At 46.6% G+C, this 25,082-nt stretch overlaps 1 protein-coding gene across 3 annotated transcripts in view; it reads left to right on the forward strand.

Moving 5' to 3' along the window:
* Acoxl (acyl-CoA oxidase like) overlaps positions 1 to 25,082 on the forward strand; it is a 317,884-nt gene that overhangs the window by 152,231 nt on the left and 140,571 nt on the right. For all 3 annotated transcript variants that reach the window (XM_040746264.1, XM_040746263.1, XM_040746265.1), the window contains exons 11-12: positions 3,462 to 3,578; positions 12,571 to 12,724. In XM_040746264.1, coding sequence (XP_040602198.1) covers positions 3,462 to 3,578; positions 12,571 to 12,724 — 271 coding nt within the window. The remainder of the gene's footprint in view (positions 1 to 3,461; positions 3,579 to 12,570; positions 12,725 to 25,082) is intronic.

Here is a 25,082-nt window from a genome sequence, read left to right on the forward strand (position 1 = left end):
TATTGCTGAAGAAAAGAACCCCACCATGATGAGTGTGGTTGTTTGAATGAAAATGGCTCCTGTAGGTTCCTGGGGAGTGGCTCTATTTGAAAGGGTTAGGATATGTGGCTTTGTTGGAGTAGGTGTGGCCTTGTTGGAGGAAGTGTGTCACTAGAGGCAGACTTAGAGGTTCCAGAAGCTCAAGCCAGACCCAGTGGCTTACTCTCTTTCTGCTGCCTGCTGAGATGTAGAAATTCTCGGCTGCCTTCAGCACCATGTGTGCCTTATGTGGCTGTGTTTCCTATTATCATCATGATGGACTAAACCTCTGAATGTTAGACAGACAGCCCTAATTAAATGCTTTCTTTTATAAGAGTTGCCATGGTCATGGTATCTCTTCACAGCTATAGAACTTTGACTAAGACAATGGGGCTAGAAAACCAGTGCCTTCTGAGCCATCAGCTAAACTTGGTGAGTGGATGGAGTTCTGGTGGCTTAGAGAGCAGAGATTACTATGCCTGGAGCAAACAGTTTGGTGGCCCTAAGGCCCAGCATAACTCATCATAAGAGTAGACTCCACAGCTGCTGGATCATCCTATTTTGCAAGGAAGGTTGGAAATGCACATACTCTAGTGAAATCTCTCAAGTTTATGAAACTACCTAGAATCCCGTTCATATGATGAGATACACTCTGAGATAATGCTGTGTGGACGGACTCCTGGTGGTCTCTCTGGCCTGCACCTATTGCCATAATTGAACTATGAGGGTCAAAGAGGAAATGGGACCATCACAAATTTTGCCTATACTGGGGAACTGTTTTTTGTTTTCTGTTGCTGTGATAAAACACCCTGGAGTGGTGGGGGGAAGCAACTGAAGGAAGAAAGGATTTATCTTAGGTTACAGTTTAAGCAGCAGTCCATCATGGTGAGGAAGGCGTGGCAGCAGGAGTGTGAGGAAGCTGGTCACATTGTTTTTGTAGTATGGAAGAAGGAAGTGATAAAGGACCCCAGCCCTTGGAATGGTGCCCACATGCAGGGTGGGACTCCCCACCTCAGTAAACCTCATCAGAGAATCCCTCACAGGCTTGCCCAGAGGCTGGTCTCCTAGACCTGTCAAGTTGACAACCACTGCTAACCACCACACTGATCTAGCATCCAAAAACCTTCCCTGAGGTCTTGATCAGACTACTCTGCCATATTTGCCTGTGTTTCTTCATTGATAAATCTATTCATTCATTATCATGCATCTGCTCTGTGCTGTGTCAAAACAAAGACTTGCATGAAGAAACAGAAACTTTGGTAGAATGCTGTTTAAAATTGTGTAGATATCATTACTTTTCAACAAATCAAGATCTAACAGATGTTGTTATTGATTATTTCCTTTGCCACCTCTGTGTGGCTAAACTACTCTGAATGATATTTTGGAAATCCATGATGAAATACTGGTGATTGACAGGGATGGAAGGTTGGGTCACTCTGTCTAGGTCTTCTCTGTGATCTGGGCTGTGAACTTCATGTTTGGGACTTGACCTTGGACATTGTAGATGTCCATAACCTAATCTGCTTGTGGCACAGGTCAGACAGAGCTGCCTCTCAGAGGAGTATGTTGTATATGGCCATGTCTAGTGTAGATTAGATTTTGGCTTGAATAATTATAAATAAAGCTACAGTATAATTATAAAACTTAAAAGTAAAACTCAAGAGGGTGGGGACAAATAGGACATTTTAAGTAACTGCATGAAACCATTTCTGCCGCTATGACAAAAACACAATAGACTTAAACAACAGATATTTATGTCTTGTGGTTCTGGAAGTGGGAATGCCAAGGTCCAAGAACTGGCAGATTCAGTGTGTGTGGTTTGCCTTCCTGATCTGCCTTCTTGCGTGTCCTCACCTGACCCTCCTTCAACACAAGGAGTTGAAGGAGGGTTTGCTGGGTAAATCAGATTAGCACCACACCCTTATGATTTCATTTAACCTTAATTACTTCCTAAAAGCCCTATCTCCACACAGTCACTTGGGAATTAGGGCTTCAACATATGAATTTTGTGGGGACACAATTCAGTCCATAGCAATAACCTAGCATTACGATGACACCATTATTGAAAATGCAATTTCTTTTCCTTTCCGTTTTTGGTCTCATCATGATCCAGTTGAAGCAGAAAGGTTGTCCTGCATGCTGCTCAACCTCTCATTTGAGACCACGCCCTGCTGTGGTTGGGTGGAGACGATGCTGAAGAAAGAGCATGGACTAAGGGCGGGGGATGAGACTGTTTCCGGGACAACCATCTGGAGAGGTCAAACTCTGCCCAGGGATGTCTGCCCTCTCTGCCCCTGTGTAGGCTTGGCTTTGTTTGCCTCCTCCCCGCCCACCTGTGTGGCACAGCCAGGTTGTGACTTCTAGATGCCTTATGCCAATGGTTCTCAACCTTCCTAGTGCTGCGACCCTTTTGTACAGTTCCTTATGTTGTGGTGATGCCAACCATAAAATTACTTTTGTTGTTGCTTCATAGCTGTGATTTTGCTACTGTTATGAATCATAATGTAAATATGTGACATGGAGGATATCTGCTATGAGGCCCCCCCAAAGGTGTTGTGACCCACATGCAGGTGGAAACAAATTTGCCCTTACGTGTGTGGGTATTCTTGGCTCAGTTGTGTCCACAACACAGACTTGCTTTGGGTGTTTGATGATGAATGTACGTGTGTGTGTGTGTGTGTGTGTGTGTGTGTGTGTGTGTGTGTGTACATGACAGTGTTTATGTAAAATGTTGCTTTTAAAAAAATTAAAACTAAGCTCATGGCTATTTAAAAATAGAATGTCACTGACCCTGCGTCACAGAGTATAGGGCTGCACCAGGGTTTGCCCATGGGCATCGCTGCAGGGACAGTCCCAGGAATTGCATTGAGGAAAGACATGAGATGTCTCTGCCCCCAAGTGCCCTGTAGCCACTCTAACAAGACACAGGGGCTTCAGGATGTATGAAGTACTATTCCATGCAGAACTGCAGGGGGCTTAGGAGGACTGAGCGTAATGATCAGCCTGTGCATCCGACAGGATCATGGAAGCCGCCGCCACCCTCCTTGTTGAGAATGTCCATTTGAAATATGTTGTAAGCTTCGGCTCCCATCCTATTAATTATGTCACAAGCCTAGTAAAGCGGAATAATTAATGATCATGGGGCACTTGAAGCTCTAAGATGTCATGTAAATGTTAAGGAGTACAAATTGCTCCATGTAGTAGATAGATCTATTGCCTTACAAGGATCCCGTGGTGGGAAGATTCATTTCTAGGAAAGCTAAAAAGCTTTCTTTGGGCTTTCCTCAGAAGCCTGGCCTTTCTTAACCACATTTTAGGAGACTTTGGTTTATGTATCCTAAAGCATTTGAAACATCACTGTCTGGCAGCCACTTGCAGCTGTGAAAATGAAGTCACCTACTTACTGCCTTTTGGTAAATATTGTGTTTGTTTGTTTTCTCTAGCCGAAGGCAGTTTGGGCCCAAGGGCAAAGAAGAGGTGAAGATCATCGAGCACCAAATGCAGACACTCAGGCTGATGTCTCACCTGGCCACCACCCTGGCCCTGACCTTCACCAGCAGGTGAGAAGCCTCTGCGGATGCTTCATCCTGGGGAAGCCATTTTGTAGGTAGAGCACAAGGCTTATTTTCTAACCATGAGCAGGAAAGGGCCTGTGGGGAAAATGTGATGCCCAGGTTCAAGGTGAAACCCCAAACGTGACTGAGTGTCCAGAAGAGTGGAACCTGCCAAGAATTCAAGAAGATTTCAATTGACGCTTGTCTACAGATATTGAAACTGTAGAGATGGCCCAGCAGTTAAGAGTGTGGCTGATTTTCCAGAGGAGCCCGGTTTGATTCCCAGCACTCACATGGTGGCTCATAACCATCTGTAATACCAGTCTCAGGGGATCTAATGCCCTCTTCTGGCCTCGGTGGTCACAAGACACTTGCATGGTGCATAGACATGAATGCAGGCAAAACAGTCACATAAGAGAAAATAAAAAATGATTTAAAAAAAGCAACAGATTTGAACAGTTTAAATACCTCTAACTTCTGATAAAGTTTTTAAATGGACAATAAAGCTTTGAAAACTAAATAAAGGTGTGGGTGTGCCGAGTGTGTGCTGTGTGCTGAGTGTGTGCCAAGTGTGTGCTGTGTGTGCTGAGTGTGTGTTGGGGGAAGAGTCAGGGAACTGAATGAAACAGTGGAAATGGTACTGTAACTGCACGTGCACAGTCACCTTCACAGGCTTTTAAACTTTTATTTTAGATTCATTTATTTTATGTGTATGAGTTTTACCTGCATGTATGTATGTGTACAACATGCATGCCTGGCACCTGATGAGGGGCAAAGGAGGGCATCCGATACCAGGACTGGTGTTACAGATGTGCTGGACTATCCTATGGGTACTGGAACCAAACCCGGGTCCTCTGAAAGAGCAACAAGTGCTCTCAACTGCTGAGCCTCTGCAGCCCTTACCATCAGCTTGACAAATGGGTGCCTTCAGATGCTCTGTCTCCCAGGACTTGGGCAGGGCCTGGGTTGTGTGTTTTGTGTTATTGTCACCCCTACATCCTAAAGATGAGAAACTGAGGTTTGCCTAAGATCACAAGACCCAGGAGGATGTGGACTGGGAAGAGAACATCAAACTTTAAACCCTTCCTTCTCTTGTGTTCTTTTTTCTCTAACATGCTAATTCTGCTTCTCAGTGGGGTTGCTGCAGTGGGTTTCTGGATAACTTACAGCCCCACACTTGTTGGAAAATGTACACACTGATGAGGAAGTGTGTGCTGGGATTTGTAAGATGATGGTTGTCAGAGAAACCCTGCTATGTCTGATGTGCTGCTGACCTGTGGGGTGCCACAGTCCTTGGGCCTGCCTCGGAGGTCTTCTGATAAACATAAGGCAGGAAGTGGGAGTCCAGGATTCCAGGGAGTACCAAGATTGAATACTGTGGAAGGAAAAACAAGCTACCTGAGAAAAAATAGAAATCACTCACACCCAACACCTGTTACTTAAAATGTTCTGAATTTTTTTCTAGTACCAGGGTGTCCTCGTGTGCTACTCTGATGCTGTGATAAAACACTAAGCAAAAGCAAACTGGGGAGGGAAGAGTTCATTTGCCTCACACTTCTATATTGAGGGACGCCTGGGAAGAATCATAGAGGAGAGCTGCTTACTGGCTTGCTTCCCCTGAGTGCTCAGCCTGCTTTCTCATACAGCTCTGGACCACCTGCCTAGGAGTGGCATCGCCCACAGTGGGCTGGGCCTTCCCACATCCACCATCAATCAAAAAAATGGCCACAGACTTGCTTACAGGCCAATTGGATGAGGGTAATCCCTTTTCCTAGCTGACTGTATTTGTGCCAAGTTGACAAAAGCTAACATAAGATTAACCTTAGGCTGCTGAGATTCCACTAAACTTCCTGCTCAACTCTATTTCTGAGGTTCAGTTTAGATAGAGTAAAACACACAAGTTGTAGTGTACCATTGAGTGAGTTTGGGCAAATATGAACAGCTGTGTAGCAAACATTTTCATCACCCTGGGAAGCTTTCTGGGTCCCTTGAAGTTGTACCCTACTTCCCCATAGCTGAGACAACACATATTCCAATTTTCTATTCCTGTAGCTTGGTTTGGTTTGCTCCAGTTGAGAGAGGCCACTGTTCCAGCTTTGGGTTTCAAGGTGAGAAATGACAAGTGATTGACGCTAATTAATACCAGATCACACAGCCGTTATTGTGTGACATGTGCAGTGCTGTGTTGTTGAACAAATCACCAATCCAATTGCTCCATGGCCCTCTAAATTATTCACTATTGCCTGTTTGCTGTGTGCATGAGGAGGTCAGAGTTCAACCTCAGAGGCTTCCCCTCCCTTCAGCTTCTAAGGAAGCAACCAGTCCAGTTTGTTGCAGCATGGCCAAAATTTGTGCTGACCTCTCCCCTCCTCCTCTTTTTGTTTTACTTCTCCATACAGGTTATCAAACCTGGCCATGAGACTTGTCTCCCAACTTTTATGGATGCATGCTGCTGCTAGCTGGCTTCAGGTCTCAGGCGCTGGGTAACCTGAGGCTCAGCTGGTGAAATACTCAGGACTTTGGGTTCTACTCAAACAGGGGCGTGGGCCAGAGGTTTAGGTACACAAGCCAGGAGTCAGTGAGCAGGAAAAACAGCTCTGCAGCCAGAGTCAGCTGACCCTGCCTGTCCCCTGTGTCTTGTGATGGAATCACAAGCCATCAGCAGAAAGGCAACAGCAGAGGTGAGATGGGATGAACTTCCCTTGGGTTATATAACTTGATCCCACCATTTGCTACTTGTGTGACTTGGAATTCTGCTTCAATTTCTCCACATTCAAAATAGTAGTATTAAACCTGACTAGGGCTTTTTGTAAAGATCAAATGTGTGAAGATCTGGATGTGCTCAGAGCAAAGTAGTGGATGCTCAATGATGTTGGTTGTTGTGGCCATTACCCGCAAGATTCCTCAAGCACTCCTCTTTTATTCATCTGAGTATCCAAGTTTGTGCCAGCATTAGTCATGGTTGTGGAGTCAACCTTATTGTAAATCTGCTGGAGAATAGATAGGGAAGATGTGGTACATAGTCTGTAAGCCTTCGATCCCCCATCCCGCCAATCTCACCTCCTGACAGTTTGACTTCCTTCACCTGTCATCCCACCTGTCCCTCTTGGTTCCCCTCTCTTTCCATTCATCTCCAACCTAGACCTCTTCAGATTCACCATCTCTTGCCTGAAACATAGCCGAGTTCCCATTGGGACCCTCAATTATCTTCTACTCTGGGGAAGCTCCAGCTCCTTTGTGTGGCCTTGCAGGGCCTTGTCCATCTGTCCATGTCTCTCCTCTGTTGGCCTCTACCTCTGGAGTCCAAGCTCAGGTCCTGAGCTCGCACTCTTCCCATTGGGTTCCTCCTAGAGGTGTACTTGATGCACCTGTAGCACCTGTCGCTCACACTCTTGTCTTCCCTCACTAGGACAGTCTTCTTAGACAAGGCGCTTCCAAGCCACTTCCTGGAATAAGGGATGGCCTAGTCCACTCCATCATTCCACCATCATTCTTGGTTGAAGTTGAAGGTCTGTAATTTGGCATCTTCCTATCTCAGGATGCCTGGCTCTGCATAGGTTAATTAAACTAAGGAGATGAAATTACCTTGTTCGGCGGCATCGCATTTGACCAAGGAGTTGCTTAGAGTTTTGCATTTAAACTGTCCTGATAGTGTGTGGACCTGGATTTCATGTTGTGAAGTTCAAAAGTTACTTCCCAGGGAAGCTGGTAAGTAACACCTCCCTTTGGAACCATCTAGAGAGCTTTGCTATAGAAAGAAATCTCCTAGCTGAGAAAATAACTAACACCTTTTAAAAATGCCATTCACGCCGGGCGGTGGTGGCACACGCCTTTAATCCCAGCACTCGGGAGGCAGAGGCAGGCGGATCTCTGTGAGTTCGAGGCCGAGCTGGACCAACAGTCTCCAAAACAATACAGAGAGACTCTGTCTCGTAAAAAACAAAAAAAAAATGCTATTCACAGTGCCCAGCTCAGAGGATTGTTTGGTCTGCCTCTTTTTATACTCCTGGCCAATGGGCATCTCAAGCATTCTGGACTGGGTACCAGACCAGGGTAGAGGGAAGGAGGTAGAGATGCTCATATATCTGTCTTTCAGCTAGATTCAGTCATTCTTTAGAGACTTTTTCCACACAACACCTGGGAGGATAAATTTCAGGTAACTACTAGTACATATTCAAGTGTGTATAGTATAGCAAGCCTTTAAGATTTCACGTGTACTGACTCAGCATCTCAAGATAACTTAACAGAGCAGAGGTTTGGGGTGTGTGTATGTTTAAATGCAGAGGCCAGAGGAACACATTGGGTGACTTCTTCCATCTCTGTCTACTTTATTTACTTGAAACAAAGTCTCCCACTGAATGGGAAGCTCACTGTTTGGGCTGGGCAGGCTGGGCAGCAATCCCCGGGATCTGCTTGTCTCTGCCCCCAACACTACCAGCCATTTCATTGCTACATATTTACTTAAGAGAAAAGAAGTCATGTGCCTCCTTCAAGATGAACATTTTCATAGAAATTTTATCTGTAATAGTTCCAAACAGGAAGTAAATGAAATGTTCAATAAACAAGCAAATATACAACTGAAGTATAGTATATACACTCCATAAAATGGAATACTTATTGGCAGGAGAAAATAACAGTGACTAATAAGTGCTGTAACAAGGATGAATCTCAACCAAACACAATAGTTGAGACAAGGAAGGCACAGCACATACTGTACAGTCCTACTGTAAGTAAGTCTATTCTGAGCGGCAAAGAGCATGTCCATGGTGACCTGCTGGGGTGCGACTGGAGGGAAGGGTAGGCTGTAAAAGCATGAGGGGTAATTTTGGGGTGCTATTGAAAATGTTTTGTGGACTGATAGTCTCATGAGAATGTATAGCCATCAAATCTGTATGCTGTGAATGAATACTAAGTTATTCTTCAATAATGTTCATAAGGGAAAACCTTAGGATGAAACTAGTAATGAAGCGTATAGCATGTGTAGTTGTTCCTCTCTGTATATGGTACATTTCTATCCCTCCTCCTTCATTTATAAACATTGATAACACAATGGATGGGAAAATGAAATGGAAGCACATTGTGTGGGAAACCATTCCTGCATCACCTACACAGTGACGCAACACTACATGAAGGAAGTAGATAGCCAAAATACATATTGTAAGCCCTAGAACAATCACCGAAAATGGTGTGGTGTGTGCTGGTTAATTGCCCAGATGAGGGTGTCTTCTGGGGGCACTGTGGTGACGGATGTGGAAGGCCAGCCCTCTGTGGGTGGTGTCATCCTTGGCAGGTAGTCCTGCGTATAAGAACACTGGCTGACACGAGCAGGAGAGAGCCAGTGTACAGCTTCCTCCATGGGTTTCCGCTCTGGATTCCTGCTCTGAGTTCCTGCTCTGACTCACTTGGTGAAGGACTGTTATCTGGAAGTGTGAGCCCAATAAGCCCTTTATCCCTAAGTTACTTTTTTTGGTCATGGTGTTTATCTCAGCAAACCAGAACATAGTTTAAAAGTTAACTGTGTATCTCTGTTTTCTCTTCAGAGTATATAAATATTTCCCTTTTAAAAGTTAATGGTGGGAGCTGGGCAGTGGCACACACCTTTAATCCCAGCACTTGGGAAGCAGAGGCAGATGGAGCTCTGTGAGTCCAAGGCCAATCTGGTCTATAGAGCTAATTCCAGGACAGCCAGGGCTGTTACAAAGAGAAACCCTGTCTCAAAAAAAAGTTAATGGTGGGATATGATGGATGGAACTGAATAAGATGCGAATAGAGGGAGGGGAGGAATGAAGAATGTAGGAATAAACTGTTGGGGTTTAAGAAAAGCAGGCCGGGCATTGGTGGCTCATGCTTTAATCCCAGCACTTAGGAGGCAGAGGCAGGCGGATCTCTGTGAGTTTGAGGCTAGCCTGGTCTACAGAGCGAGTTCCAGGACAGGCTCCAAAACAATATAGAGAAACCCTGTCTTGGAAAAAAAAAAGCAGCACCTGAGAGAAGATACCAGGAGACATGGCTCAAGCAGAGGGTTTTATTATTATTATTATTAGAGAAAGGGATCATAAAAAGGAGAAGGGAGGGGGGCAACACTGGCCTCCGGAGACAGGAGCAGCAGGAGAGAGGAGAGAGGAAAGAGGGGGAGAGCGAGAGGGAGGGGGGATGGGACATGGGCAGGGCCCTTTTAAAAGGGAACATAGTGAATATATGGTACTCTTAGTGGCTGCAGCTGAGGGTGTATCCTGTTAGATCCCCAAGAACAGGCCAGTAGAGATGCCTGAATATTAACATAAACAGCAAATAATTTCAAGGTAAGAGTTTTAAATTCATTTTGTTTAGAGTTCCAAAATGGCTGCCTAAGCAAGACCTAAATAACTACAACACCAGTTAATATTCCAAAGTGGATATGACAACATCACAGGAGGCCATGGGACCATACTTCAGTGTACCAGTCTGTAAATTTCCAGTAAGTCTTAGATCCTGAAAAGAGGTTCCACACTTGGTGTTGGCCACCCTTGACTTTAATGCCCATGCCTAGGGCTTTTTCTGTGTCCTTGAGTTTGACTGAATATAGAAAGAATTCAGGAAAACCTTTAAAGCAAACATTAGTTACATGATAACTTGTTAAAAGAGGCTGAAGATGGGACCCCAGTGAAGGATTCAAAGGAGAGAGAGAGAGGCAGAGACAGAGACAGAGACAGACAGACAGAGAGAGAGAGAGAGAGAGAGAGAGAGAGAGAGAGAGAGAGAGAGAGAGAGAGAGAGAGAGAGCCTGGCCCTCTTCAGAAATGGCATTTTGAAATACAGAAAGGGCAGAAGAATTGTGGGGGTGAGAGGACACATAGAAGAGACATCGTATAGAAGTCAGACCCATAGACAGCTAAAAAAATAAAGGAACATGGCGAAAACATTTTGAAGAAGGAGCTAATCATAATTTGTGTTAGCTTCCATCTACTTCTGTAAGTCTAGCAGTTCCCATCTCTGGGAATCCATTACAATACCCAATGGATGCCTAGAGCCGTGGATGATATCAAACCCAACGTATACTGTTTCTTCATACATACCTATAATAAATCTATATAATCTATAAAATTAGGCAATGTAAGACATTTGGCACAATCCTAACAAGATTGGACAATTGTGACTATATATTGTAAAGATGTTCTGTGGGTGTGGTCGACCTCTCTTTCCAAACTTCTGATTGTACTTTATCCACCGTTTTTGTAATGTGAGTTACTGCAGTGCCTGTGAGGTGAGCAAAGGGAGGTGAATGATACAGGTACCGGCAGTGTCGGGCATCCAGGTAAAGGCTGCTCGGGCACAGGCCTCGACAGAACCACAGTCAGTCAGAGCTAAGACTCCTACGAGTCTAGTGAGTGGCTAGAATGGATATGATGTGGACATGTGAGAGATCATTTGTGTTCCAGGAAAGGCACAATGAGATGCTGTGAGGTTTTAACATGCTGCGCAGACTGGCGTATAGCTTAAAACTTGCAACCTATTTATTTTTGGAATCTTCCATTGAATATTTTCAGATCCTAGTTGGACACACTTAGGTCAAACTGTGGAAGGCACAACTGCAATCCACAGACTTGGTGACACAACACAGCACAGTGTTGTAATCTTATAGTTCCCTGTCCTGCCCTTCCCTTCCCTTCCCTTCCCTTCCCCTCCCTTCCCTGCCCATCCCTGCCCTTCCCTTCCCTGCCCTTCCCATCCCTGCCCTGCCCTTCCCTTCCCTGCCCTTCTCTTCCCTTCCCATCCCTTCCCTGCCCTTCCCTTCCCTTCCCTGCCCTTCCCTTCCCTGCCCTTCCCTTTCCTTCCCTGCCCTTCTCTTCCCTTCCCTCCCCTGCCCTTCCCTGCCCTGCCCTTCCCTTCCCTCCCCTGCCCTTCCCTGCCCTTCCCTTCCCTGCCCTGCCCTTCCCTTCCTTTCCCTGCCCTTCCCTTCCCTTCCCTGCCCTGCCCTTCCCTTCCCTTCCCTTCCCTTCCCATCCCTTCCCTTCCCTTCCCCTCCCTTCCCTGCCCATCCCTGCCCTTCCCTTCCCTGCCCTTCCCATCCCTGCCCTGCCCTTCCCTTCCCTGCCCTTCTCTTCCCTTCCCATCCCTTCCCTGCCCTTCCCTTCCCTTCCCTGCCCTTCCCTTCCCTGCCCTTCCCTTTCCTTCCCTGCCCTTCTCTTCCCTTCCCTCCCCTGCCCTTCCCTGCCCTGCCCTTCCCTTCCCTCCCCTGCCCTTCCCTGCCCTTCCCTTCCCTGCCCTGCCCTTCCCTTCCTTTCCCTGCCCTTCCCTTCCCTTCCCTTCCCTGCCCTTCCCTTCCCTTCCCTTCCCTTCCCTTCCCTTCCCATCCCTTCCCTACCCTTCCCTGCCCTGCCTTTCCCTTCCCTGCCCTGCACTGCCCTTCCCTGCCCTGCCCTTCCCTTCCCTGCCCTGCCCTATCCCCTTTTCATATACACACTTGTGTTCACATTGGTCCAGCTGTATTCCCCCAGGACCCTAATTTAGTCACATCTCCCAAGTCCCTTTTTCCATATGAGGTGACATAGATTCCAGAGGTATGGCTATGCCCTTCTTTGGAGACTGTTATTCTACTTACTATACAATCTGTTGCAGAATTTTCAGTAGAGGAGGTCTTTAAAAATGACAAATTCACAAGGTGTGCAAAACATTTTGTATAGCAGGTAGAAGAGAATAATGTGGAACGTGACCCTGTGCATGTTGTGAGAGCGCACCCTGTGAGAGGAAGTGAGATAAGCATGGTGCGCAGACAAAGGCCAGCATTAGCTGTGGGGCTTAGGAATTGGCTGCAGAAAGGCAAACTTGGGCAGGAAGTGAAAGAGACCCTTTGCAAGAGGTGGCCGATGTGGTGGAGACTGGTGGATGCAGATTTAGCAGTCGTGGAGGGTGACAGTTTTGAAGGGGATCTTGAGTAGCAACTGGGGCTCATGCATGCTTCTTCCACATGGGCTTGACACACCACTCACCCACCTCACATCTCTGCTTTGTTTCACAGGCATGCAAGCTTTGTCCTGGACGAAGACATTTTCCAGGGGCGGGAGCTCATCAACAGACGCTCCCTACAGGCTCTGATGGCCGGGCTGAAAGCCTACAGCACCTGGGAGACTGTCAGCTGCCTACAGGACTGTCGTGAATGCACCGGAGGCATGGTGAGCTCCTAAACTGAGCAAGCCTGTGGGCCCCATGGTCACCAGATCTCCAGGGCTCTGCACAGTACAGTATGCATGGGTGAGCAGGATGTGTCCAGCAAAACAAGTCTTTGAATCTGAAAGAAACTGTCACTGTCCCAGACTCTGGGCACTTAATATTAGCTTGTGACCTGTGCTTGTCCCCTTATATGGAGTTGTAAGAACTTATGTGGACCATATTGGTGAAATGCTTGACATGCAGTGGCTGGCCATGAAGATCTCTGGTGAATGCCATCCATGAAGATGCCTGGTGAATGTCATTGTACTTGTGGTTGACAGGATAGGAAATGGCCACCAAAGATTCAGATGATCAAAGCTCTGCTCCATTATTCCCATGGGGAGAACACAGGGAATGACTCCAAGAGTTTCCAATTAGGAAGGAAACAATATTTACAGACTGCAGCAATGTTTCCAGCTCTAGATTTGCCTGGGCTATGCAGTGAGGTAAATTAGGAGGGAGAAAGTGTAATGTGACTCTCTGGGGGTTGAGGGGGCTCAGAAAGCTTCTGTTCATTCCAGATAGGGCATGGATGGTAGACCAAAAAATGCTACTGCTGAAGTCCAGTGTGGTGAGCCAGGGATTAAGTTTACTGGGGTAAATTATAGGAGCATGGGCGGTGAAAAGGCATTCACATCTCTACTAGATTACGGATGCACATTAACATGTCTAGCTTTTATGTGGCTTCTGGGGTTTGAACTCAGATCTTCAAGCCTACACAGTGAGCACTTTTACCTACTGTTTCATCTCCCTAGCCCCACTATGATGTCTATTCTTCACAAAATTCTTCCTCAATGGGCTACCCTCATGTCATGGCATATTCCTCCCCATCCCTCTTCCTCCCTTCCTCACCCCCTTTACTCCCTAGGCATGGGTGACAACTCATGAAAATTGCATCCCTGGGATTCCCCCATAGCTCCCCCAGAACAAGTTTTCTCTCCAGCAACTGATTTTTACTTTTATGACTTTGGGGAAGGATTTTGTGAATTGTGTGACTTTTGTCAGATTTCTGGGCCTTCTGAGTCTTATGATCCTCCTCTCTCCAGAAAGGTGTGCTTCAGCTTAGAGAAGTATTTATACAACAGGACAGGATCTGTGCCAGGCTCTCCCATGATCCTGAGAGATGATAGGATTCAAGAAAACTCCACCCTGTGTTGGATAATGCCAGTGAGAAAGTGGACACCAAATGCTGTGTGTGTGTGTGTGTGTGTGTGAGTGTGTGTGAGTGTGTGTGTGTGTGAGTGTGTGAGTGTGTGTGTGTGAGTGTGTCAGTGAACAGGGCATGTGGATGTGGCATTGTACAGTGGTCAGGCATTGGCTGTGGCAGTAATTTGGGTTCAGCCACAAAGGAAACACAATTTTGGTAACCCCAAGAAATGTAGCCACACATAGTCTGGATTTAGTAGCCCCCACAGTTCCCAGAGGATACCTTCCAGGGAAGATGAAAGGAACAAGTCCCGGTTGGGCATTTGGTCTGAATTTGGTGGAAGATCACTTAAAACAATTGTGTCTAAAAAGGAAGAAGGAAATTTTAGCTTTAATTGAGAAATATCAAGAGAAAGTCAAGGAAAGCTCTAGAAAATCAGAATGTTTTGGAAATTGTTCCTCAGAGTTGGGGAACCCTTTGGGGAGGTAAGTGGAAGGGGACGTAGCTGCTGGCACTCTGGAGGGCTTCTCCCATGAGCTATTGTTCTAGCTCATCAGAAAAGCAGCATGGCTGAGCAAAGCTACACCCAAGATGGCAGGAGTGCTGGAGGACACAAGTGCATCTTCCCTAACGGATGTTTTGAGGGAGGCCCCCGGGAAAGCAAGAATGAAAACTAGTGAGCACTGACACTGGAGTACATCTGTGCCAGGTCCTCAGGGAGGTAGTTCATCATGGCCTTAAGAACCTGACCAGCCAAATGACTCGAGAGAAGGACGGATTGATCCTGTGCATTGGCGTCTTTGGTAGGCTCTCCAGTACACCCACATACACAGCAGACTATGTCCACAAAGACAAGACCTCAGCACATGTTCTGGAATGCCGCAGACTCAGTGCAGTCAGCTAGTCTCACCAACTGCTCCTTTGCAAAGGGGAACACTGAGTCTGGACTATGTGGCCGTGAGAGCTGGGGCTCAGTTCTTAATCGGATTCCTCTAGCCGAAGGCTGACAAGGGTGTCCAGCGTGCAGAATGCAGCTAAGGTCTCAGCAGTGACCAGCTGATGGACTGGTGGACAGATGGACTGACGGACAGAGGGGGGTAAGTGGTGAAAGTAGTGAATAGATGTTCTGTGTACCCCTTTGCTCAGTTTTAGGACTTAACATTAATCCATAAAACCTGCCCCCTTTCATTTTTTTGTGCATTGTTATTTTTTACTTCAGATACTTAAAACATTTGGAGTGTGTGATTGTTCATGTGTGTGCATGTAGAGGCTAGTGGTTGATGTTGCCATCTCCCTCAGTCTCTATCCCCACCTTTTGTTAATTAATTACATTTATGTTTGGACAATTTTGTATATGGCTGTGATTATGTTTGCTCTCACCCTTGCCATCCTTTATCTCCCTGCTGCCACTCTTCCCTCCCCCTCTTCCCTAAAATCCCTTTCTTACGGTTGTATCTGTTTGTGTTGTTTTGTGACCCAGTGACTTTAGCAAAGCCACCTGTATCACTGTGTTTGTAGCTTGGGACCTGGTGGACACACAGCTGAAGGCCACAGTCTCTCCTTCCCCAGTTGCCATCCACAGCCAATGGTTCCCCCAGGGAAGGGTAGGGCCCTCTGAGTCCTTCTCCATCCATGGATGACTGTTGAAAACCCCAGTTTTGCACAGGCCCATTGCAGGTGATCTCAGCAGCTGTGAGCTCATGAATTGTGTCACACTCAGTAAATAGTTTATTTTGGCCATTCTCTCCATCATCTGGTTCTTATAATCTGTCTACCACCTCTTCTGGATATTCCTTGGGTCTGAGTAAATGATTTGTTTAGGGCTGAGTGCTTATCAGCCATGGAGTGAGCAGCCATGAGAGTCTCTATTCGCTGCAAAGAGAAGCTTCTCGAATCCAGGCTTAGAGTAGCATGTGTATTCATGAGTATAAACATAAATGTTTAGAAAGCAATATTGTGTGATGTCAAACTATGAAAACACAGGAGTGAGTCCTCCCCCAACCCCAGGGCTATGCCCTCCCTAGCCATGAGTTTTGAACAGGTTTATAGTACCAGGTCTGAATTCTCTTCTGTGGCTTAAGTCTATTCAGGGCTCTGTTGTTTACCCCCACAACAGTCATGCCACTATTGCACTGGTGATTGCATTTTGCCTGGCAGGTTGGTATTATGGGTTGAAGGATTCCCATCTGTATAGGGCTATTAGCAACTTTTCTCTTACTGCGTCTTACATAGCCCCTTCTGGCAGGCAGTAGGTATGGGGGATCCCGGTTCAGTTCCAACTTCACTTCTCTACATCCTGCCACCTTGCGTTTGGAGACTGGATCTTTCTCTGAACACAGAGATCACCGATTTGGCTGGACAAGTTGGACAGTGAGCTCCAGTAATCCACCTGTCTCACCCCTCTAGTGCTGGGCTTACAGGTGTATGTGACCACACACAGCTTTCTGCATGGGTGCTGGGGATCTGAACTCAGGTTCTCATGCTTGGACAGCAAACACTTTACTGACTGAGGCATCATTACTTTTTAGAGAGAAAACACCAGTACTGGGGTTAGGTTCGCCATATTCAAAGCAAGAGTGCCCCGTTGGCAGCTCATTTGTGGGGAATGATAAATTCAATGCCATGTCTAGTATGGGAGTGGGAAACTTGAGAAGAAGAGAAGAAATCATATAATGTACCAGGATATGAACCTATCTGGCACTAATCTTTGCCTTGTCTCTCACCACAAGCAGTCCTCCTAACCTGTTAACTCACCCCCTCCTCCCCTGCCCCCACCAACCCCCAGGGAGAGTGAGGCCCTCCATGGGGGATCTCTAAAGTCTGTCATATCATCCAGGGCAGGGGCTAGGCCCTCCTCCATGTGTTCAGGCTAAGAAAGCATCCCTCCATGTGGAATGGGCTCCCAAAGTCCATTCGTACGCCATGGTAAACACTGATCTACTACCTGAGGCCCCATAGATTGCTGAGGCCTCCTCACTGACACCCACATTCAGGGAGCCTGGATCAGTCTCATGCTGGTCTCTCAGCCATCAGTCTGCGGTCTATGAGCTCATTCCTTTTTTTTTTTTTTTTTTTTAGTTTTTCGAGACAGGGTTTCTCTGTATTGTTTTGGAGGCTGTCCTGGAACTCGCTTTGTAGACCAGGCTGGCCTCGAACTCACAGAGATCTGCCTGCCTCTGCCTCCCGAGTGCTGAGATTAAAGGCGTGCGCCACCAACGCCCGGCTTATGAGCTCATTCTTGAAGCATTGAAGTGCTCAATCATGTTCTCAGGACTGCTGGTATTTAGTGACAATGTACCTTGCCTCTTTACCCAGTTTGAGCGCCTAGATTGAATTCTCTAAATTCATCCAATAGTGGAGAAATGGCCTTAGTTTTATCCTTCTGCCTTTGTGGACATATGAAAGGGTTATCTTGTCGGGCAGGTTTGGAACTTCAAGGTCATGGCTAAGACCTTATTTCTTCTTAGGGCTCAGTTTCTCAACCCTTGAAGCATCCAGTAAATAGAGCCAGCCCTCTGCACCATGTATCCCATCCCTAGTTTTCACCAACTGCAGATTGAAAATATTCAGAAAATAATTGCACCTGAACTAGACATGTTCAGACTTTTCTTCTTATAATGACTCCCTAGTCAATATCATATAACAAACCCTTACATAACATTACATAGCACTAAGTCTGAGAAGCAATCTGGAAATGATCTAGCATATATAAGAGGCTGTGCAAAGGTTAAATGTAAACACTATGCAATTTTACATAAAGGATTTGAACATCCAAGATTAGGGTACCTGCAATAGGTTCTGGAGCTGACTCTCCACAGACATCAAGGGACAACTGTACTTGATTCTTCCTCCTTTGTCTTTTATGGGAAGATATAACAGATTGTACTGATGAATCCCAAATTTTTCTCTTCCTTTTGTTCTCCATCACAACTTCTTGAACACAAGTGGGAGCCATCTAGTTGGAGTCCTCAGGATAAGGCTTTGAACTCTGGAGGCTGAGTCCAAAGCCCCAGAGCCTACAGAAATAGGCCTGGAGTCCTGACACAGCTGGGGGTTCTTGCTGTCTCCTTAAAAGGGGTCAACTGTACTTGGATACCATGGGTATCATAGCCACATCATGTGCCCTATGTCTTGGCCATGGAAGGTACCAACCCTGTGTTCACTGTGTCCTTGGGACCAGTTTTGCCTGTAGGATTTTATGCCCCACTTCCGCCCAAAAAGTCTGCTTATTCTGCCTCTCACTGCTCCGTTTCTCCTCTGCGTGTTCCAGAACCACACATAGAAGAACAGAATTGGCAAAAACAGAGTAAAGAAATAATGGAACAAAACCAAGCAAGACAAAGTCTCCAAGGAGATGTGAGATCCAAGACGAGGATAAGGTTATCAGCAAACATGCCTTGACCCTGCCTTTTGTGTTTCACATGGAGCTGCTGTTTGCTGTTCGGGGATAAAATGCAGCTGGATGAAGCCTCGGTGATTATATTCGGTGACTGCATAAGAAAACACTGAGCCGATGCTTGTAAACTAAAAAATGAGAGGAGTGTGATACATAGCCCCTGCTCATTCAGTAGACTTCATCCTAAGGCTAATTCCTCAGGGAGACTCAACACCACCTCATTTATCTGGCATCAGCCAACCTTGGAACAGATCCAAGGCCTGACATAAACAGAACAGATATCTCCAGGAAGCCCAGAGATGTCTAGAAGCCTGGGCTCTGGAGTGTACCCCACTCCTGAGGGAACCTGGCCAGTCTCTGCCGTGAGCAGTGTTCCTGAGGGAACCTGGCCAGTCTCTGCCGTGAGCAGTGTTGACGCTCACACTTGGCTCGGCTTCAGGTACTCTGCAGAGGGAGGATGGAGGTTCTTTGAGGGCAGGTGGCTAAGGACACCCAGGAGTACCTGCTGGTGGCTCAGATGATTCCAAAGAGCCAGACTTTTTTTTTCAAAACAGGGTTTAACAGCCCTAGCTGCAAGTCGATTTGTATACCAGGCTGGCCTCAAACTCACAAAGGTCTGCCTGCCTCTGCCTCTTGAGTGTTGGCACCAGGTGTGTGCCAACATGCCTGGATAATAACTATGCTTATAAAAATGGCTGAAAAACCCAAGAACTTAGAGGACCTCTGACCGGCCAGAGCTGAGAAGGAGTCTAATGTCACCAGGAACAAGGAAGTCGCCCTGTCAGCCAGCAGTGCAGGCTGTGTGGGCACCAGAAGGGACAATTGCTTGTTGGTCAGCATCCTTGCAGGTCCTATAGATGTATTATCTCAACCTGTGGGTCATATCAGACATTTACATTGCTATTCATAACAGTAGAAAAATTATAGTTACAGTAGAAATAATTTTATGTTTTGGGGTCACCACAACATGAGGAACTGTACTAAAGGATTGCAGCATTAGGAAGGTTGAGAACCACTGGCCTAGAGTAAAAAAGATAGCATTTATTTAAATCCTTAGTTGTCACAGGAATCCGAAGGGATATGTACCTTTCAAAACAGACAAGTAGGTCAGCCTGACTCAGATCTGTGATGAGAGAGACTGTTTGGCTCCCTGTCCAATTTGTGGAGAAGAAACAGGGCCAAGAACAATCCTGGCTGATGCCTGGGCCACGTGTTGTAAGTGGTGCTGCTGAAGGATTCTGGCTCAGAAAGCCGTGTTAGCTGGGACTGCATTTGTGTGTAGGATGAGAACATGCTACAGGTTAATATCTGCTGCACTGTGAGGGTTGCTGCAGTGTGAGAGTGTGCTGCAGTGTGAGGGTGTGCTGCAGTGTGAGGGTGTGCTGCAGTGTGAGAGTGTGCTGCAGGTTAGGGTCTGCTGCAGGTTAGGGTGTGCTGCAGTGTGAGGGTGTACTGCAGTGTGAGGGTGTGCTGCAGTGTGAGGGTTGCTGCAGTGTGAGGGTGTACTGCTGTGTGAGGGTGTGCTGCAGGTTAGGGTGTGCTGCAGTGAGAATGTGCTGCAGTGTGAGGGTGTACTGCAGTGTGAGGGTGTGCTGCAGGTTAGGGTGTGCTGCAGTGAGAATGTGCTGCAGTGTGAGGGTGTACTGCAGTGTGAGGGTGTGCTGCAGTGTGAGGGTGTGCTGCAGTGTGAGGGTATGCTGCAGTGTAAGAGTGTGCTGCAGTGTGAGGGTGTGCTGCAGTGTGAGGGTGTGCTGCAGGTTAGGGTGTACTGCAGTGTGAGGGTGTGCTGCAGTGTGAGGGTGTGCTGCAGGTTAGGGTGTGCTGCAGGTTAGGGTGTGCTGCAGTGTGAGGGTGTGCTGCAGGTTAGGGTGTGCTGCAGTGTGAGGGTGTACTTCAGTGTGAGGGTGTGCTGCAGTGTGAGGGTGTGCTGCAGGTTAGGGTGTGCTGCAGTGTGAGGGTGTGCTGCAGTGTGAGAATGTGCTGCAGTGTGAGGGTGTGCTGCAGTGTGAGGGTGTGCTGCAGTGTGAGGGTATGCTGCAGTGTGAGGGTGTGCTGCAGTGTGAGGGTCTGCTACAGTGTGAGGGTTGCTGCAGTGTGAGGGTCTTCTGAGGGTTAGGAACTGTTGGATTTCACCATGAGTAAGTAGGGGCAGGTGGATGAGTCCTTACTCAGGCTCAATGCAGGAAATGTCAAACCATCAGAGAAGGGGTTTTCTAGGGTCCAAGTGTTGATTTTGTTGTGGTCGACACTTGCTACTTTGTCAGCCACAGTCTGCTCTGACTTATCACCACTCTTCTAGACTTCATCACGATTTCTGACCAACTCTCTGCCTTTCTAGCTGTCTACCAGAACCCCATTTTCCTTATTGGGGTTCTTCCAGAAGAATCCATTCATTACTCTAAGATCTATGAACTGAAACCTAGGCTTCCTTTTAGACTCTACTGTCACTCTGAACATTACATAGACAACACCTAGTTTGCTTGCAGTGATGTCTAAAGACAGCACAATAAAAATCTCCCTATGGTTTAAATGATTTCTCAGCATTATTCCAAGTGCTTTCCAAAACAAGTTTTAATTTTGAGGTGAAATTACCGATAAGATATGTATGTTCACACACTGTGTGTGTGCGGACACAAGCACCGTGTGTGGAGGCCTGAGGACAACTTTCAGGGCTCAGTTCTCTTTTTCACTGGGGGATGGGGGATAGAACTCGGGTCATTGTCTTTGCTATAGGCTTATTTATTTATTTATTTATTCATTTATTTATGGCTTCACATGTCAATCCCAGCTCCCTCTTCCTCCCCTTCTCCCCCACACCCCTCACCCCATCTCCCCTTCCCTCCCTAGTCTGTCATATCATCCAGAGCAGGGTCTAGGCCCTCCCCATGTGTCCACACTGAGAGAGCATCCCTCCACGGGGAACGGGGTCCCCAAGTGCTACAGGCTCTTTTGTCTGCTGAGCCACCTCACTGGCCCACAGGTTTTCACTTTTGCTGGCCTTATTCTGGACCCCTGAAATGTCAAGTACCTGGGGCTGTGTCAGTGACCAAGGAGCAGGGACTGTTAGTTATCCTGTGACTTAGCCACGGCTGGAATGACAAGGGGTAAGACGCCATCTCCTCAGATCTAGAGAAAGGAGGCAGGAGTTCTAATCCAGATACACACTTGTAACCCTGGTGTGAGAAAGACAGGAAGGCAGCAAGATCCCGGAGTCCAAGGCAAGTGGTGTGGGTGGCACAGTGAAACTATCTCAAATGCATGCACGTGCACGCGCGCACGCGCGCGCGCGCACACACACACACACACACACACACACACACACACACACACGGCAAAGAGTGGCTCATAAGTGAGGGCGGATTCTCAGGATGGGTCCTTGCGCATGGGCAGGTGAGTTACCAGGGAGGAGGGCTTCATGCAGGAGTAGGGTTGGTGGGGAAATAAAAAAAAGATAAATGTTTTTACATTTAAAAGCAAATATCAGACCTTACAAATTTAGGATTTTGGTTTTTAGTGTGTGTGTTGGGAGGCCATGGAACTTTGTTCCTTGTCTCTCTGTGTTAGTTAGGGATTGACACTTAATTCTTATTTAGCATAATGCATTTTTTACATGTTTTTAAAAACAAGCCTCTTTGTCTTTTGTTGTGACTTTTCAGTCACTGGGAGGTGGGGGTCATCCCTGTACATGAAAGTGCCTGTGTTATCACTGTGACGGTCTTGTGTTAATGGGTCCAATCTTGTTAGACAAATTAGAGTGTGCATGTAACAGGCATTAACACTGACCCTTGTTACTGATAAAGGAAAGAGAAATTGCTACAGTGACCCAAGGATAATTAATTTCATTGGTGACATTCCTCAGAAAATCTGAGCCCAAACTTCTTAGGGGCAAAAGTAAGGTGGCTATAAATTTTATTCAGAGTGGAGAGCATCCAGATGCAGGGGCCAATAACGGATGTGGCTGGCATGGAACCTGTGCTGCCTTGCCAAGTTGGGGATCTGTTGTGTAGTTCTTTCTCCTCTCGTGAATGACTCATAACTCTCCTGTGGATCTACCCTGTATCAGGGTGGAAACAAATGAGCGGAAGCAATAAGGCTTCACAAAGTGATGGCAGAGAGGTGATCCTATCAGCTGAGGTCCTGCTGGGTGAATGTAAGAGAGACTCGTTACTGCTTACTCAAGCCAGAAGAAGAGTCTATCTTAGGAGGAGAGGGTAGAAGAGAGTAGGAGAGCAAGGGGGAGGAGGAGGGGGAGGGCAGGAATGCGGGTCTCATGAGAGCTGAGAAGGGTTGGTAGCCCTCCCATCCTTCCTTCCAGTTCCCAGGTTCAGCCTTTGTCTCTCGGTGTCTGCCTGTTCTGGTCCTTTCCTGACCTCCCATAGGCTGTGGGATATATAGGCCGAGCAGCGTGATGCAAAACCTCAAAAGTCTGAAATGCTACACAACAGAAAACTTTTTAAATATCAACATAACACAAGGTGAAAAAAAATCTCACACCCAGCCTTACAGCCAAGTGGAAGCTAGAAGGCAGGTACACTGAACACTGTATAAAATGACCTTTAGACTATGTGCATGGGATCACACACACACACACACACACACACACACACACACACACACACACACACACACACACACACACACACACACACGGTGTCCTAGCTTGCTCTCTGTGATAAGTCACTCACTGAAAGCAACTTACCCGTCCCAATCAGTCTATCATTGAGGGGCCAGGGCAGGAACGCTGAAAACTGAGCATCTATTATACTCTACAAGAGCTTCTCCAGTGTATGCAGCTAACCTTTGTCACTGATGCACAGACATGTCGTGTCCAGGGACCACATTAAATTGTCACAATTGTCCTAATCACTGGTTTATAGCTTTCTGGCATTTTCTAGGATGATGATTGTATCTCCTGTGAAAAATGATAGCTTTGCTGCTTCCTTTTCAATTCTAGCTTTTTTTTCCTGTCTCTTACCGTGGAAGTGGTGAGGATGTCCTGTGGAGGTAGCTGCTTTAATGCTATATTCACGTTTTGCCCTGACTCGAAGGTGGATGTGTTTAATGCGTTGGTGTGGGAGCTTTGCACAAACTGTTTATTCTCTTAAGAAACGTCTGTGCTGTGGTTCTCTGATCACCGGAAGTTTCCCCACAGGTCACATGCTTCAGCACGTGCCTCCTAGCTGTCGGTGCTGTTTGGGAAGACACGGAGCTTCTAGGAGGTAGAGGCTCACTGGAGGAACTGTGCTCTCTGATCCTTTGTACAGATGCCATGTTCAGCCTGCTTCCGGCACCTGCCACCATGTGTCATGCCCCCCCCCCACCCCTATGGACTCTATCCCTCTGGAACTATAAGCTGAAGCAAACCCTTTCTCCCCCGAGCTGCTTTCTGTATGGGCATTTTTATCACAGCAATAGAAAATACACTATTATAGTCTGTTTTACTCTTGGTTTGGGAACAAGTGTGTGTATATCTGGGTTTATATTATTGGTTAGTTTTTAAATCTGATTGCTAGTCACCTTACATGTTGAGGCAGGCTCTCTTGCCGAACCCAGGGCTCACTGTTGTAACTAGTCTGGCTAGTCAGTTTGTTTTGGGGTTCTTCATCTCTTTGGGATTTCCAGAGCCCACATAAAAGCATGTCAGCTCACCTGTAAGCTAAGATTTGGATTACACCTGGATACCAGGTGGGGTGGCTTGCTTTTATGTGGCTCTGAGGATCTGGTTCTCATCAGAGCTGAGCCCCTGCCCCAGCCCTCTTCTAGTTCCTTCCTTCCTTCCTTCCTTCCTTCCTTCCTTCCTTCCTTCCTTCCTTCCTTCCTCCCTCCCTCCCTCTCTCCCTGTCTCCCTCCCTCCCTTCCTTCCTTCCTCTCTGTCTCTCTCTGTCCCTCTTTCTTTCTTTCTTTCTTTCTTTCTTTCTTTCTTTCTTTCTTTCTTTCTTTCTTTCTTTCTTTCTTTCTTTTTCTTTCTTGTTTCTCAAGGCAGGGTTTCTCTGTGTAGCTTTGAAGCCTGCCCTGAAACTCACTCTGTAGACCAGGCTGGCCTGAAACTCAAAGATCCACTTGCCTTTGCCTCCCAAGTGCTGGGACTAAGTATTATTAATTTTTTAATTTCTTACTTGTTAGAAGCATTTAATGCTATAACCCTTCTTCTGAAATACTGCTTTGATGTTATCAATTATGGTTTAGTGAAAAAACTTTATTAATTCTACTGGAAATCATTCTAAGTATATTTTAATTTCCACCAACACTTACTAACCTTGAGTGTTTTTCAATTTCCTGATGCCTGATACTTAAAGATAGCAAGAAATGTTTAACTGTTACTAAAATTTTAATGTATATCAATAACCTATCTTTGTACCTGGCATTACTTAACATAAATTCTGACAACAGCCATACAAGGTAGAGCTAGTATGACCCCAGTATTGGGCATGTGAAACACAGGGCTTGGGGCATCTCAGCCATTTTCCCTAGACGGCAGAGCAGCTGAGCTAACGGGTCTCTTGTTCAAACCCAGGCATTCAACTCGGACTAACCACTTCACAAACAGTCATCATCTCGGTTACTGCTCTTGTTGATATAATAATTAGTCTTCATTCATTTTTTCTGTTTAATTCCACCACAGTGAGATAACATGGCCAATATTGCACAGGCTTTTAAAAATTGCTACACATTGGGTGTAGGCATCGGGTGAGGCCAGGTTCCAGGTCCACAGCAAGGGCATGTGTGCTGTTATCTAGCTCAGTCTCCAAGGTGACCAATGGATCAAGCATGTTGGATA

Source organism: Mesocricetus auratus, unplaced genomic scaffold (genome assembly GCF_017639785.1).
Source record: "Mesocricetus auratus isolate SY011 unplaced genomic scaffold, BCM_Maur_2.0 Super-Scaffold_100004, whole genome shotgun sequence".
Classification (NCBI taxonomy): Eukaryota; Metazoa; Chordata; class Mammalia; order Rodentia; family Cricetidae; genus Mesocricetus; species Mesocricetus auratus.